This window comes from Scleropages formosus, chromosome 12 (assembly GCF_900964775.1).
Source record: "Scleropages formosus chromosome 12, fSclFor1.1, whole genome shotgun sequence".
Taxonomy (NCBI): Eukaryota; Metazoa; Chordata; class Actinopteri; order Osteoglossiformes; family Osteoglossidae; genus Scleropages; species Scleropages formosus.
This window is the reverse complement of record NC_041817.1, coordinates 17712426-17727517: the sequence shown is the minus strand read 5'-3', so window position 1 is coordinate 17727517 and position 15092 is coordinate 17712426. Positions and strand designations below refer to the sequence as shown.

Here is a 15092-nt window from a genome sequence, read left to right as displayed (position 1 = left end):
GGGGTCGATGTAAGGTATTCAAAGTGCAGATCTCTCATGCTGATTTTGACTGCCTTTTTCAAAACAGTTGAAGCATCCACCCGGTTCCCTGATGATTTGTTTTACTTTCCTCTATTCTGTCCACTTTTGGCAGAACATTTGTTTTCAGTCTTTGGCATAAAAACATAGCAGTGTTTAAGAGGAACATCCGTCGGTCTCTGTGGTGGTTTATAGGGATGGCCAGGTCTGTTTTTTATTTGGATTTAGCCTGTTGTGTAGGGGAGTGGAGGTCACCCAAATGTGCCTCATGAGTGTCTTTCAAGCACTTCCAGCTATTAAAAAAAAAAAAAACCTCAATCATTGATGTTATTGTATGTTAATAATTTGGCTATGTTACATATGTAATAAATGCTATGTCATGTATATGTTTGGATCTGATTATTTGTTGAGGCAAGTTTCCATTACAACTTCATCTTTGACCTCTGAGGTCAAAAATGTAAGATAATCTATTATCTTTCTAGTGCTGTGGGTTTAAACTGAAAGACCATGAGATATGTCTAAATGGAGTCTGTGTTGGTTTTTCACCATAGAGCTTCCAAAAGGACAAAGGATTCAGTACTGCTGTCATTTTGCAACAGTTCAATTGCTAATCTTATTCTCTTAAGAGTAATTAATTTTAAGTTTGTTGCTTAGCTCTGCTACAGCAGGGATTCTAATGGGGCTTGAACCTGCAACATTTAGGTTGCAGTCATTTACTTTATTTGCTGTTCTGTTTGCATACATTTAAAAGTCCAGTCCTCCCGTTGGAATCCTGGTTTGACTTTTTAGGACTCCTAGCTCTGACTACTGAAGTAGAGCCCACTAGACCTGCATTCCTACCACTGGAACCCCCCCAAATCATTGTGGGAGCGGTCGCTCTCCCCATGTTTCCCGTGGCCCACATCCTGCCCCTCCCTCCAGTATGTGTGTGTTTTGTTTTCTGCTCCTGCCATTAGACAGATTTTCATCTCACACCGGGAAGCTGGGAGCCGGGAAAGGAAGGTGAGACCTGCAGGTTTAACCAGCAGGGCTGGGGACTACAGCCCCCTGCGGTCTGGCACTGACACAGAGATGAACAATAGGCTCCTCTAGGGCATCGCTTTGAAAGTGCAGTTAATTATAGAACCACTGAGGTTAAAGTGGCTCTGCGTGGCTTTGGGGACTGACTATTACCCAGTGAGGAGTCATGAACTCCAATGGCCCTCTGAACTATAATTCAACCATTAACGCAACCGTAACCCCTGACCTTGGTTATTTTCAGTGGCTGCAAACCTGTAAGCACAGCTGCAATGTTTAACTCTGACCACATTTCCTCCACTTTAATTGCATGGGAAGCACGCTTGGACCTGAGCAATTACTTACTTATTTAAATATCTTATTTCTAATACTAGGGCACATGGTGGCGCAGTGGGTAGGGCTTCTGCCTTGCAGGACCTGGGCTGTTTGGGTGTAGTTTTGAATCCAGCTCAGTCTGTCTGGTGTTTCTATGTTCTCCCTGTGTCTGCATGGATTTCCTCCCACAGTCCAAAGATATGTAGTTCAGGACATATGTGACATTAAATTGCCTATAGTGTGTGCATGGGGGGGTATGTACCTTACCCTGTGGTGGCATGGCATCATGTCTTGGGTGAACCCCACCTGGCCTTTAGCCCAGTGATTCCAGGATAGCTCTGGAGTGCTGCGACCCTGACCGGGGCAAGTTTGGTGGTTAGTGAAAGCAAGCAAGAATGAGTGATTCCTAAAACTGCATTCATAGACAAAATTTTTTTTTATATTCGTCAAGCACTTTGTGAAAGTGAAGCAATTTGTTCATGGATTATTGAGACAGCTGGTAATGTAGTGGTTAGATCTACTGCCTTTGGACCCAAAGGTCCCAGGTTCAGTTCCCACCTCCAGCTGTAGTAATGTTGAGCAAGATACTTATCCTGAATTGTTCCAGTAAAATTACCCAGCTGTATAAACAGGTAAATAATTGTTAATACCTTAACATCGTAAGTCACTTTAGAGAAAAGCGTTAGGTAAATGAATAAATGTCAATGCATTATATCCTCTGTTTGGGCTTTGGATTGTAGATTTTCTCTCTGTTTAGCTGTAATACTGTAATACTGTAAAGTAGTTGGGAATTCTGACTCTGCATCATGGCATAGTCTCCAGTCCTGTTTTCCCTTTTGCACTTCCATAAACCATGAACAGGGTCTTGCCTGTCTGCCATGCTTCTTGATATTTTCCCTTTAATAAAACAAAAAAGGGTTAGTCGCTGAGAGGGGCCTCTGTCGAGTTTCTCTGATTCTAGTGTGTGCAGTTTATTTTTGCTGAGTTAGGAGATCCGCTATGCCAGGGCCTGAGAGTCCAGCAGTGAAAAGAGGGAGGTTGGACCCCAATGCATCCAAGAGCATGCAGACAAAAGGGCAGCAGTCCAGTCTGGATAGTAGGCAAAGCATGGCGGGAGCTTCAAACAGTTTCTCTGGCCTGGACACCAGTGCTCAGGGTAATAAATGGGCATACGCCACAGTTTCATCTCAGCACAGCATATAAAAGCTTCAGTTGAAGGACTTTGGAAAGGAATGTACTATCAAACTCTTTCATGCCTAATATGGATCTAAAACTGCCCTGCTTGGTCTTTTGGTTAATTTGGTTTTTATATCCTTTTGCTTAGAGATGTAATCCATTTCTCAGTCGGTTGAAGGCTGACCAAGGCTCTTCCATGGAGGGGAGCAGAAGGCTGGGACTGCTGCTTGAGTCGTTTTGAATCCTGCAATCTGAGCATGTGGGGAATATGAACCGTTCGTGTCGCGTTGATGCTTCTCACGCCTCAGAGCGCTGATATGGTTCACAGCCTCTTTCCTCTTACCATATCTTTAAATCAACCACACCTACTCATCACTGGAGGGTTATTTACTAAAGAAAGTCTCCAGGCCTTTGATCAGAGAAGTGCTAAATTAGAGTAAATTACAGCATCCATGGAATTGTCAGAAGACCTCTATCTCATTTCGATCGCTCCTGTAAGTCTCAGTGGGGAGTCCTAGTCTCCTTTGCTCCTTGGCTGAACTGACCGTGTCTTGCTGAGTAAGTGTGATATGACTAGAGAGACATTGCAGTTTGGTGTTTTTGTAGCAGTCGCTGAAAGCTTCAAAACACATTATGATGTGTCGTTTACAGGGCTTTGTACCTTTGGGACATGGTGTTTTTGTTTTGTTTTAGGCTAGCAAAGTGAAATCCAGCTGTACTTTCTCCGTACATTGCTCTGAAATCTATGTTTTTCATTTGTCCTCATTAATAAAATGATCTTAAGACACATCTCCTGATACCTTTTGTCCTCAAGATCTGCTTTTATGGGTCAAGTACCACACACAAGGCCATCCCAGGCTTACAGTCCATGTGGCCCTGCCCACTTGAAACCCCCTATATGTGGTGGTCTGCCAGCTGCAAGGTGTGGCCCTGGGCCTCCCAGCTGGACAATGCGTAGGAGCACCCCACCCCAGCATCTTAACCTCACCTCCCAAACCCCACTGGAGTCCTAGTCCACTCTCAGGAATGGAAAAATATTTTTATGAGCCTTCAGTGAAATAGTGACCATCTGAGCTTGCTCAGTCTAGGAATGTGATGGGCCTTGCTGCTGTATTTTGGGGGAGTCTCTTGTTTATGTGCTCATTTGTCTCTCAACTGAACTCATTCTGAAAAATTTGCTCCTGTATGGAGAACATCAAAAAAAACCACACACACTAATGTAACCATGTTGGAAAGAAACGTTGCCACTTGCCTCCCTTATTTTAATTGTAGGTGTACTCACTCATTCACTCACTGCTTGTTCAAGACAGAGTTGCAGTAATCCAGAGCCTATCCTGGAAGCAGAGATCACAAGGCTGGATGCCACTCCATTTTAGATTAGCCACACACTCTCACTCACTCACTCACTCACTGCAGGCAAGTTAGTCACCAGTCCAGCTGAAACACATGTCTTCGGACTGTGGGAAGAAACCAGAGCACTCAGAGGAAACCCGCACAAACATGGGAAGAACATTCACACAACTCCTCAGACTGAGCTGGATTCGAATCTATGCCTGAAACGGCCCAGGCAGCAGGGCTTCATGCTGTGACAAAATACAGCCCACTGATACTACATTATGCTACCTGCTTTTGTTTGCCTGGAATGAAATTAAGTATTGTCTAAGACCAATATCATCAATACCTGTTATTTCCAAGCCAAGTTAACACCGAAAACACCAAGATTCTGTAGTGGGAGTATCAATGTCAATAAAAGTGTATTCCCCCCTATGGCCACAACCATAGAAAGCCAAGCACTTTCTCCAGCTTTGGAGCTGATTTGAGCTGTTTTCTTGTACAGATATCAACTGTGAAGCGACAACGAAGAACACTCCTTCCGTCAGTGCCCGAAAATGCAGAAAAAGAAGCACAGAGCCTCTTTGTCCAGGAGGTAAGAACACATTAGGCAGTTGTCATGTATTCCTACACAGTGTTGCCTAGATTCTGAGTCCTGCTGGCACCTGAAACTGCTTCCATCTCTGGATAAATTATGATTTTCTTGCAGCATGATATTTTTTCTCGCTACTACACACCACTAGGGCTGAAGTAAGCACACTGTTTTGCTGCTGTTCTTGAAGCCCTTAATATGACCGAGTATGGTAGGCAGTTGCCAGTATACAACTTGTCAGCTTGCCTCAAGTATTTGGACTCTTGACTATCTGATATTTTACATCATAGATATGAACTTGCAAGATAAGCTTGGTCTGGAAGCCCTTTTTGACAGGTACTACTGAAACAGCACCAACTCCAGCAAGCAGGAGGTACACAGTTCAGCACACTACGCCACCTTCATGGCTTCCCTACGGGGTTGGGAAGGGAGGTGATGGGATGGCGGTTGTGCAGTGGAGTCACAGGCTAATGAAACCACTCCTGGCACTGAGTAAAATGCAGCCAAACATCATGCAGTAACAGCTGCAGACAACAGCCCACCAGGACTCTCGTGATTTCTTTTTCAGAAAAAACTCACATGTTCAGATTGTTAGTTATGTGATTGTTCTGTCAAGCAGTTTCTTGTAATTGTCCTCCAGCTTTCTGTGAAATACTGCTGCATTGTGTTCCAGCAGTGAACAGATGTCTTACCAGAAGGGTAAATTTTATCAGCTTGTTAGTTTGTTTTGTTTTTCTCATGCGCCAACGTGCCTTGGCTGATGTGGCTTGAACATGTATGCTTAGTGTGTAGTGGTGCCTTCCACCGAACTGCTTGGTTGTTCAAATCCAATACACACATTTTTAGTGTGAAAACATTCAGCTTTGCTCCTCCTTTGTATATACAGTGTGAGCATTTGTGAAAATGTTTATTTCGATTGTAACGCTATTTTCACTTGTCTCAGAATGCAACCACCTGCAGTAACAGAAGAGTCATCTGTACACAGATAAAAAAGTATATATTTTTTTAGGATCCCAAACACTAATACTTTATTAATCCCTACAGGGAAATTCACAATTTTTATGTCTTGTGTAATTGTTTTTGTCTGAAATGACTTTGAACACTACAAATATATTTGTATTATTGACTTGTATAGTTTTAGGATTGTTTGCATGAATATTTGGAGAGCACCCAGAATGTCAAATATGAGTGTTTAAATAGATATTCCCCTACCCCCAACTTTTATCCACAAGGCACCAGATGTCTTGGCTTCCTACAGGCAAGCAAATAGGTCAAAGGCCTGTAGAGATGTCAGCTGCAAAAATGCTTAGATTTTACACTTAAAAGTAGAGAGGTATGTAAATTAGAGCAATGTGATTCATCCACCTTCCCATTACAGTTCAGTTCAGTCTCTTATCCGCTGATGATACAAAGTTTGTGCTTTTTCACCAATGACCTGACAGGAAGTGTTCCAGAATCTATTTTTGAAGTCGATGCCCATTCCTTAATCCAGTTCTGCAAAGAAGCTTCCGCCTCTGCTAGCTCTCCACCCCAGATCCCTAACCACTTTGATCCTTCCTGCTCTTCTCATACATCCTGTCATCTGATTGGAGGCACAGATGAACGAAACACAGAATAAGGAGTGCCCCTCAGTGACTTATTATACTGTGTAGAGGATGTAGTGAATGAGACATTTGTCCAGATCTTATTTCTTGCACTTTTCATTCAAATAGTAAGAAATGTATCATTTGGGTGTTGGTAATAGGACCTCCTTGTCGTTTAACTAGAATGGCAGTGTTTATATTATTCACCTGCGGAAAAAGTTTTCAGGGTTGTTTATTGATAGCCATTGAATAAAATTAAAATGAGCATCTCCCTCCCTGGCATGGTCTGTATAAAGTGTGAAACAATTGTTCATAATTACCTAAAGTCTTGATTTGCTGTCCTCACAGTGCATCAAGACTTACAACTCAGACTGGCATGTTGTCACTTATAAGTATGAAGATTATTCTGGAGACTTCCGTCAGCTTCCGAAGTAAGCCTGATGCTCACCTTATTTAATTTTTCTCCTGTCTTTACTGTAAAATCCAACCCAAATATTATGCTTGAGATTGTAAGAGTACTTGACATGCTCACTGAGATGCACCAAAACTGAAATAACATCTGATAATCTATATTCATCTGGCACCTAAAAGAAAATGCCTCCATGCTGTATCCATTATTTCATAATATCACTGTTTATAAAATAAGAGACAGACAACTTTGAAAGCTTTACCTTAGAAGTAGTCATAGTTGAGCAAAAGAAACATAACATGCGTATTCTTATAAAATTTAAATTTAACGGCAATAAGACTGAGGTACCTTTTTCCTCATAACTGATGTTGACATCTGTAATGTTTTTTAAATGAAAAGTGTACCATTCTGAAAACGCCTTCTGTGGAAAAACAAATGATGACTAAGAAAGTGTAAGATCATTTCATCACCATGTGGGTCTCACAAGAACATGTAACTTCTGACAGGATGACATGAAAAGACAGTATGTATAGCAGATCTTGTGGCTGAAGCGTGGATACTGATTAATGAAATAGTTTTGGTCCCATGTCCATTTTAGTATATTTCTCTCCCCTCTGCAGCAAGGTGGCCCGGCCAGAGAAACTGGCAGTGCATGTCTTTGAGGTGGATGAAGATGTGGACAAAGACGAGGTAAGAGACAAGCCCCACTGCTTTTTGGACCTTGGTCTCTTGATGAAAGGTTGTGCTGGATGTGTACAGGGAGAGGGTGTGGGTCAAAAACTCCTCATCTGATGTGCTTTATCTCTCTGTCTGCAGCTGGTTTTGTGGGAGGGGGAGATCGAGCCGTAGCAGAACTTCCATCGGTAGACATTTCTTTACAGTGACTGTTTTGGTCTGTCTTCGCTGATACTTTGCCTTGATTTTATTCAGCATTCCTTGCTCTTTCAAACATGCTCTCAAACGGTTTTCAAAGTGAATCTGCACCTTTTTACATTAGTAATAAGTTTGTGACTTTGTGCTACTAAAATTGCACAGAGGCAGGTTGTCTTGGGTTATTAGAGTATCTCGATAAGAAGCTTATACCCTGTTTACTGTATGTGAGCTCTGATGACGCTACGTATTCTGCTAACCATTCTAAGAGTACCACATGCCTTGTGTACATTTTCATCATTTACTCACGTGTACTCGTACTCACATTTTCATCATTTACTTAGCTGTACCTGCTGTATTTTCACACAGTGCTAACAAATCTAACAAGAAAACAAACAATTTCAGGCACTACTACTTATATCTTCTGCAGAGAGGCTTGGTTGAAATCATGTTTCTTTACCACCATTTGCTTTGTACATATCTTATGGTCTTGAAATGAACGTTCACTTGCTCCCACACAAAGCTAGTAGGGTTTGTAGTCTCTACTGTCAGCCTCTCTACCATGTGAGAAATAGTAGGACGCAGCCAGTGTCTGGTCTCCAGACTCCATTTTTCCAGGAGCCCTCTATTCGATGGCCCTCCCAGCCTTGAGGCTCGTACCTACTTGGCAGGATTTCTAGTCCTCAACAAAAAGTAAACATTTTAACGGAAGGAGCCATCAGTTGGCAAAGTAGCAAATTCGACTGCAAAAGGCAGAACATAAGGCATTTGTGGAAGATAGATGACCGCAGTGTCTTCAATCACAAGAAATCATAATACACTGTTTTTAAGTCTGCAGTTGAAACCTGACTTTAAATATTTTCTGTACACAGAATTTACCTTTGTCCACATCTTCTTTGGGTATTTTCAGGGCACGTCTTGGCTGTGTTGTTAATGTATAGGTTGCTGTGTGCCCTTTGATACATTTGTTCTGGGATTGTAATGGGATAAAACGTATTGAAGTGGTGTTTACTGAACTATTACAAAGATCACTAACAAAACCATTAATTCGCCCACTCTATATTCTTTTTAAACCGCAGACTAAATTCAGCTTTTGATGAAGTACATGAAGATTCAAGGAAGCGGTGTTAAAAAACACGTGCTGTTTCAGTTTTTTCAGATTTGCTCTGCCATGCTTATCACATAGGTTTATTCCGTGAAGCTGTAAGTCTCAGTGGTGTACAAACACAGCCAAGAACTGTAGGAATTTCCCATTCATCGAAACTAGAAGTATGCTAAGGATGTCATGGGTTCAGCTGCATTCTACTGCTAGCTCCTTCTGTCTCTCAGAATCACCAAATCTCTTTCAGCATTCAGGAAAGATCTCTAAATGCATCTCTTTCAAACCCACTTCTCTCCTGACCTCCTAACTGCTCTGCATGCACATCCGTCACAGTCACCATTGTATTTCCTGTCAGTTCTATAGACAAGCCACTTGCGCAATGTGGTATTGTACAAGCTGAGGGTGCTTTGAGAATTACATGTCTGCATCTATAACTCTTTGTCTGTTGGTGAAATGCACTTTTGTTTACTATCAGTTACTCAGAGTTTTGTTTACTCTATAAGAGTGATTCCCGTCCCAGTCTAGAGATGAGCTCCTTATAGGATGTGTCCAGACATGTAACCTGAAGGGTGGGAGTACAACGCATGCTCCTGGAGAGCAATTAAGCAGGGAAGTACAGGACATGGGTCTGACAGGGAATAACAGGAACTTCCATAATCATCCTGCTTTCTTTGTTTGAAAGAGAAAATATCCTGGTTCCTGTGAGCACACAGCAATTCACTGTTCTCTTCACATTATGACACAGTTGAATCCCTGATAGTTGTCCTTTGTCAACCAGAGATGTTTGATTGTAAAGATCCAAAAAATGTACTTTTGCTTATGATTGCCTCAGCTAGTTATCATGTAGAGAAAATTCAAGATTCCAGATCAACACAGACAGGGGATCAAGCTACAGTGTATCTGTTATTAATTCTGAAAGTGATAAAGGAAGCACTAGTGTAGAGGGGGGGCAATTTATCTTGGCGTTGCCTGGTTACTGTCTGGGAGGAGCTTTTGGGTTCCCTGAAAGCAGACATCTGTAATTTGGCCAATTTTCTGCGGGATGGATGTCGCCGGCTGGGGGGGCGTTGAGGCCAGGTCGCTGTTGAAGGGTTCCAGACTCACAGTAGATGAGTGTACAGTATGTTGTGTCTCTTTTGATTTTCCTTCAGTGCTTTTAAACCTTTTAATAATAGAATAAAAATCCTGCTGTAAGATGGGTCTTGAAAACCCATTCATTATGGTCTGTAAAAACCATCTGTAGCAAAATCTTACTCTTGCAAAGTGTCAAAGGAAAGCAGCTGAGACAGTCTCACTGTTTTCATTTTAAAAAAAAAACAAAAAACAAAAAACAAAAAAAAAAGCCACCTACGTACCGAACTGTTTGGAAAACCTCGCTGCTTTGTTTTTGAGTGGTCCATTCTGATGACTGAAATTAAATTAAATTCCCAGCCGATGTTTTTACACAAGAAAGATCATTGTTGTGCTTTAGTTGGATGGTTTGGGTAAGAAAAGCCACACCTAATGTGCTGATCAGAAACCTACTGCTGCTCTCACCCTGGCTCTGCCTGATTCCCACATATTTATTTCCACAGTGCGGCACTCTGCGTTTGGTCATCTGGAGGCTTCTGCCTTAAAGTTTGCTGATTTTGGCAGAGGAGTCTGAAGACGAATGATGAAGGTGTATTAGGAAAATGTGTATTTGATGACACTGATGACAGTCCCACTCTTCTTCAGGACACGGCCTCCCTAGGATCTCAGAAGGGTGGGGTCACAAAGCATGGCTGGTTGTACAAAGGCAACATGAATAGTGCCATTAGCGTGACCATGAGGGTGAGTGAAGATCACAGTGATGTTAATGACAATGACACACTGACACACAGAGCCAACTGACATTTGTAACATTTCTGCTTCTGACAATAGGATGTTGGCAAAGGTCACTCACCAGCACTTCGACCTCTGTTTGCAGTCCACAGTTTCCCTGTGGAAATCCTGTTAATTAGACACTCCATTGTTTAAAGGCACACTTCACTTTAGGCTATTTTGGAAAACATATGTATTTGGTCTGTTTGGTTTTTTTCTTTTCCTTTTCTTTGCAGTCTTTCAAGAGGAGGTATTTTCACCTCACACAGCTTGGCGATGGTTCATATAACCTCAATTTCTACAAAGATGACAAGATCTCCAAAGAACCCAAAGGAACCATATTCCTGGACTCCTGTATGGGTGTTGTTCAGGTAATCTTTTTTTGGCAGATCTCAGTGGCATTCTGCTTTGTTTTGGGCTTGTGAAATCGAGCCTAACTGTCTAAATGCAGTACTGGAAGATTTGTGTGACCGGTGGCAAAGATGTCATTAAAATAACGTTAATTTTATACATATTACAGTCACATCAAGATCCTTTTCTGATGAGTCCATCTGTTAATCTGAGTTGTGACTTCCAATATTTTTAACTATAACTTGGAAGGCTGATAATTAGATAAATGTGATACTGTTTTAGGTTTAAACAATTGTTATGCACATGCCATCCTTTGCTGAGTGTTGACATTGAGACACATCTCTCAGCATCATTGGAATTCATTTCACCATCAAGGTCTTCATATACTGCTGAGTCTGCATCGCTAAACCAGGAGACTGAATGTTTGAAACAGCCACATGTCCTAATATTGATTAGTGTAGACAGAAGTAAGGCAGCTTCTTCTCATTTATGTCCCTACCAGGAACTGTAAATTTATTGTGTTTTAGGTAAGGACATCTGGTCTGTATTGAATGCTCTGTTTTTTGTTACTGGTCTGCTTTGTCCCTGTTCTGGTTTCTCTAAGGATACTCATCTTATGGCCCTTGATAGCGTGATTCCAGTTACAAGCCATGATTGCCGATATGGCTATACAGAGGATAAAATAAAATGACAAGTTTGTGATACATGCTTTTGAATCTTTATCTAACTCCTTTTCCATTTCTTTTTCCATCCCATTCACACTCCAAGCTCTTAACGCACAAGTGTAATTAACACACATTAATCCAGAAGTACAAAACTCCCAGTAATTAACACACCACTGATCACTTCCATTGTCGGACTGGTGTCCATTGATCTCTTCTGCTTCAATACCAGTTCAAGAGTCTCAAATTTTTTGTTCTCTTAAAACCATGCAGCCACATTCCCAGTCAAGTGCTCAATTTTTCCTTGATGAGAGAAACAGAAGAAACATCTAGGAGTGTTTCCTGGAATGTTTTCTGTGGATACATACCCAGGGCTTTGTGTGCTAGACAAAGGCTTGGGTCATTTCCTCATTTGCAGTTTCAAATATGAGTGCAGTGCAGGCAATCTGCATCCTAGACAAATGAGGCCCAGAGTAATGATTAACTTTATTAATAATAATGAATTGTAAGGTTATGATTGTGTAATCCAGCTGCTTGATTGTACTGTTTTGTGGTTTAACATTCTTTAACCTGAGGAACATGCATAGGTAAAGGATAATTTCAACATGTAGTACAAATTTTTATTGTTAAATTTGTTCAGGAGTACAGTCGTACCGGAAGCTAAAAGATTTTAGTGTTGTTCATCAGACTTTGGTCTGCACCAGAGTGTTTTATTTATTTATGTGTGCAGTGAGTTGATTTCCTTTTAGGAGTGGCCAGTTGCCCACAACCAGCGACCCACCAGACATAAGAAAAATTACCCATTTTTTGCTTGGGTTGATCAGCCTTCTCCAGTTTCCATTCTGTGAGCCACTATGTAGACTGCAGGCTTCAGTGAAGTAACGCCTGGGGGAGAGTGCTAATCGCTTCTGTAGGCTCTGTTGACCATAGCTGCCTCTGTCAGCAATGATTTGGAACCCCAGTCATTTTTTTCATGTTAAGGAAACTCAGTTTGTATTCCCTGATTCTGCCCTTTGGATAGCTGGTGTGCTGAGACAAATCTAGAAATGTGTCGTTGCCATGGAATTAACTGTCTGTTCCTCACGTTGTTGCATGCAATTCCTCTGTGGTTTACAACTGCTTTGGATAGAATAATTAATGTGAAGTCATAGTATGTAATGTGCTGGTTTTGAATGTCTCTCTTGTGGCAGCCAACTTGGTATGATTTGCGTGTTTTTTTTTTTTTTTTTTTTGAGGCAACATTGTGGGTTTCGTTCAAACATAGATGTGGAGATGATCAACCAGAGTCTAAAAGCTTTCTGTCATCTTTGGATGATGCTTTGAAACATTGTTTTTGGATGACTGGGTAAAGCATTGGTCATTTGTTGTTGTCTGAATAGGGCACTTCCCAGTATTCACTGCAATTAAGCTTTAACTTATGGGACATCAATACTTTGCAGTCTATCATAATGACATCACTATAAATGTAATGTTAATAAATTGTTGTTTAACTGACATTTTTATCCAAGGTGATATACAGCATGTATTCAATTTATAAATTATCTTTTAATGAGCAATTCAGATAAGGGACCTTATTCAGGAGTACTGTAGTAAGAGCAAGTATCAGGCCTTGCATTAGAAACTTTCATGTTATAGCCCCATGCTGTTGCCTGTAATGTAATCTGCTATACTAGAACTTAACTCCTAAAACTGTGCTCAACATTGGGCACAGTCCCACTCTGAGCATTTCCCCTTCTTAAAAGACCACTAAAGGGCTCCTTATGTTATCCACTGTTTTGGCTTCAGAACAACAAAGTGCGTCGCTTTGCCTTCGAGTTGAAGATGCAGGACAAAAGCACATACCTGCTGGCGGCTGACAGCGAAAGCGAGATGGAGGACTGGATCAGTACCCTCAACAAGATCCTGCATAGCAGTTTTGAGGTGGCCATGCAAGAGAAGAGGAATGGTGATGCCCATGATGGTAGGTCCGGTGTGCTGGTGTGGCCATCGCTTAAAATGTAGTGTTAATATACTTTACATTTAATAAGCACCCTAAATATAACATAAAAATGCTGGAGTAAATGTACCTCCCATCCATATCTAGAGCGCTTAAATATAGATTGTGTGTGCATGAGTGTTCATACTTGTGCAACCTTTATGTTGAACTTCACCTCACACAACATTTATGTGCTCTGATGAAGCTCAAGGAAAGTTCATTTAGCCTTAATGTTCACAGAAGTACAAGCAAACAAGAAATAGTTTTTCCATGAACTCCCTGCAATATAAACAGACTGGCTCTCGTTTGGAATGGCCTGAGTCTGAAATAGGGCACCAGAGCCCTGTTCATCTCCATGCAAGTGGAGGCAAGAAATTTCCAACACGGTTGTCTCTCTTGTGTAATGGAATGGAGCAAACTGACAGTAGCCCTAGATCAGACCCCACAGTGGTGTTAAGTGCTGTTTGTAAAGGTGATGTTGCCTTTCTGGACACCAGAAAGGCTTTTGGTTAGCTCTTGTTGATGCAACACGTCACTCTATAAAAGATAGCCTCGTGGTCTGCGGCTTGCAACTCTGCATGGAAATCAGGCCCATGAATCCCACCACCAGCCTCCTCGGCCAGGCTGTGGTGGTAAACAAGAATGCCCGCACTTTGAAAATTCTTACTCCCTCTCTGGTTTGAGCTGTAGTCCAGAAATGACCTTGTGTCAATGCATTATAGCGAACATGAAGAAAGCAATTACAGCTGTGTTTTCATTAAAACCAAAAACTTTTTCCTCCTCCTAAGCGCATGTGAACTCCAAGGAGGCTGTTGCCTAACAGGTCGTTTCCACATGGGATGTTCTGAGAACACTATAACAGTTTTAATCAAACTGTAGGTTTTCAGACTTGGATAAAGTTTTTAAGGAAAGATTGTGTTCTCATTCCAGATGAAGAGCTGGGAAAAGCAGACAGCTCCTCTGTGGGTCTGGACAGCTATCAGGTGGGATATTTTAAGAAATAAACAGACAGCTATCCCATTTGTCTGGCCCGTGGTATCAAGAGCAAACGTTGAAAATGAAAGGGGCTTAATTTATTCCTTCTGAATTCCTCCAACAGAACCTGACCTTAAATTATTAGAACTTTCTATTATGTCCATCTAAAACCACCAAAAATGTATTTAAAAGCCTTGATTTAAACAATATAATTTTGCTGAATTTTTTTTGCAAGCATACCATTTTGGATTCAAGGTTTCTTCTGTAATAAGAGTAATAAATAAATGTCTGGATACAGAGAGGGTTCCAGACTGTAGCAGGATTGACATGGATGGGTGGTTGTGTTGGATGAAGCAGCCCCTCTGCTCTCGCAGGCTGGAGCAGCACCGAAAGGCCCCAGCTGTCCCAGTAGAAATGAGCTTTGCTGCAAGATGTACCACACGTATGTTTGCAGGGCCAGGGAAGGCACAGATGGCTCCTTTCTCAGAAAGATAACATGACGGCTTGTGGCTGGCCTAGTACCTCCCCTCTCCTTCGCTGACAGCTCGACAGTTTTCCATGCTATCACCATGCTGTCTTGCCTCCAAGAAGCACACAAACATAAAGACATCAAAATGGTGAAGCGGTGCAAGCTAATTCCAGGCCATTAATCCTTGGCAAGCAAACTGCTTTGTTGTCACAAACTTTGTCTAGGATTTAGCATCAGAGTTTGACTCCTGTATGTCTTCTCTGTTATCACCAGACTGCCAGAGACATTGAGTATAAAATGAGGAGTGAAACCAGACTGAAGCTGTTCACCTTGGATCCCGAAACACAGGTCTGTAATGGCTTGCCCACCTGGTTGTAAAATCTGTTGTTCAATTCATAGGTGCT

The 15092-nt window shown here is 41.6% G+C and overlaps 1 protein-coding gene across 14 annotated transcripts in view; it reads left to right on the top strand.

Annotated features, from left to right (window-relative positions):
* The window catches only part of LOC108920678 (dedicator of cytokinesis protein 9-like), an 83745-nt gene that overhangs the window by 37256 nt on the left and 31397 nt on the right, over window positions 1–15092 (top strand). For all 14 annotated transcript variants that reach the window (XM_029256946.1, XM_029256940.1, XM_029256943.1 and 11 more), the window contains 8 exons: window positions 4364–4453; window positions 6382–6464; window positions 7063–7132; window positions 10131–10226; window positions 10493–10627; window positions 13055–13229; window positions 14175–14227; window positions 14962–15036. In XM_029256946.1, coding sequence (XP_029112779.1) covers window positions 4364–4453; window positions 6382–6464; window positions 7063–7132; window positions 10131–10226; window positions 10493–10627; window positions 13055–13229; window positions 14175–14227; window positions 14962–15036 — 777 coding nt within the window. The remainder of the gene's footprint in view (window positions 1–4363; window positions 4454–6381; window positions 6465–7062; window positions 7133–10130; window positions 10227–10492; window positions 10628–13054; window positions 13230–14174; window positions 14228–14961; window positions 15037–15092) is intronic.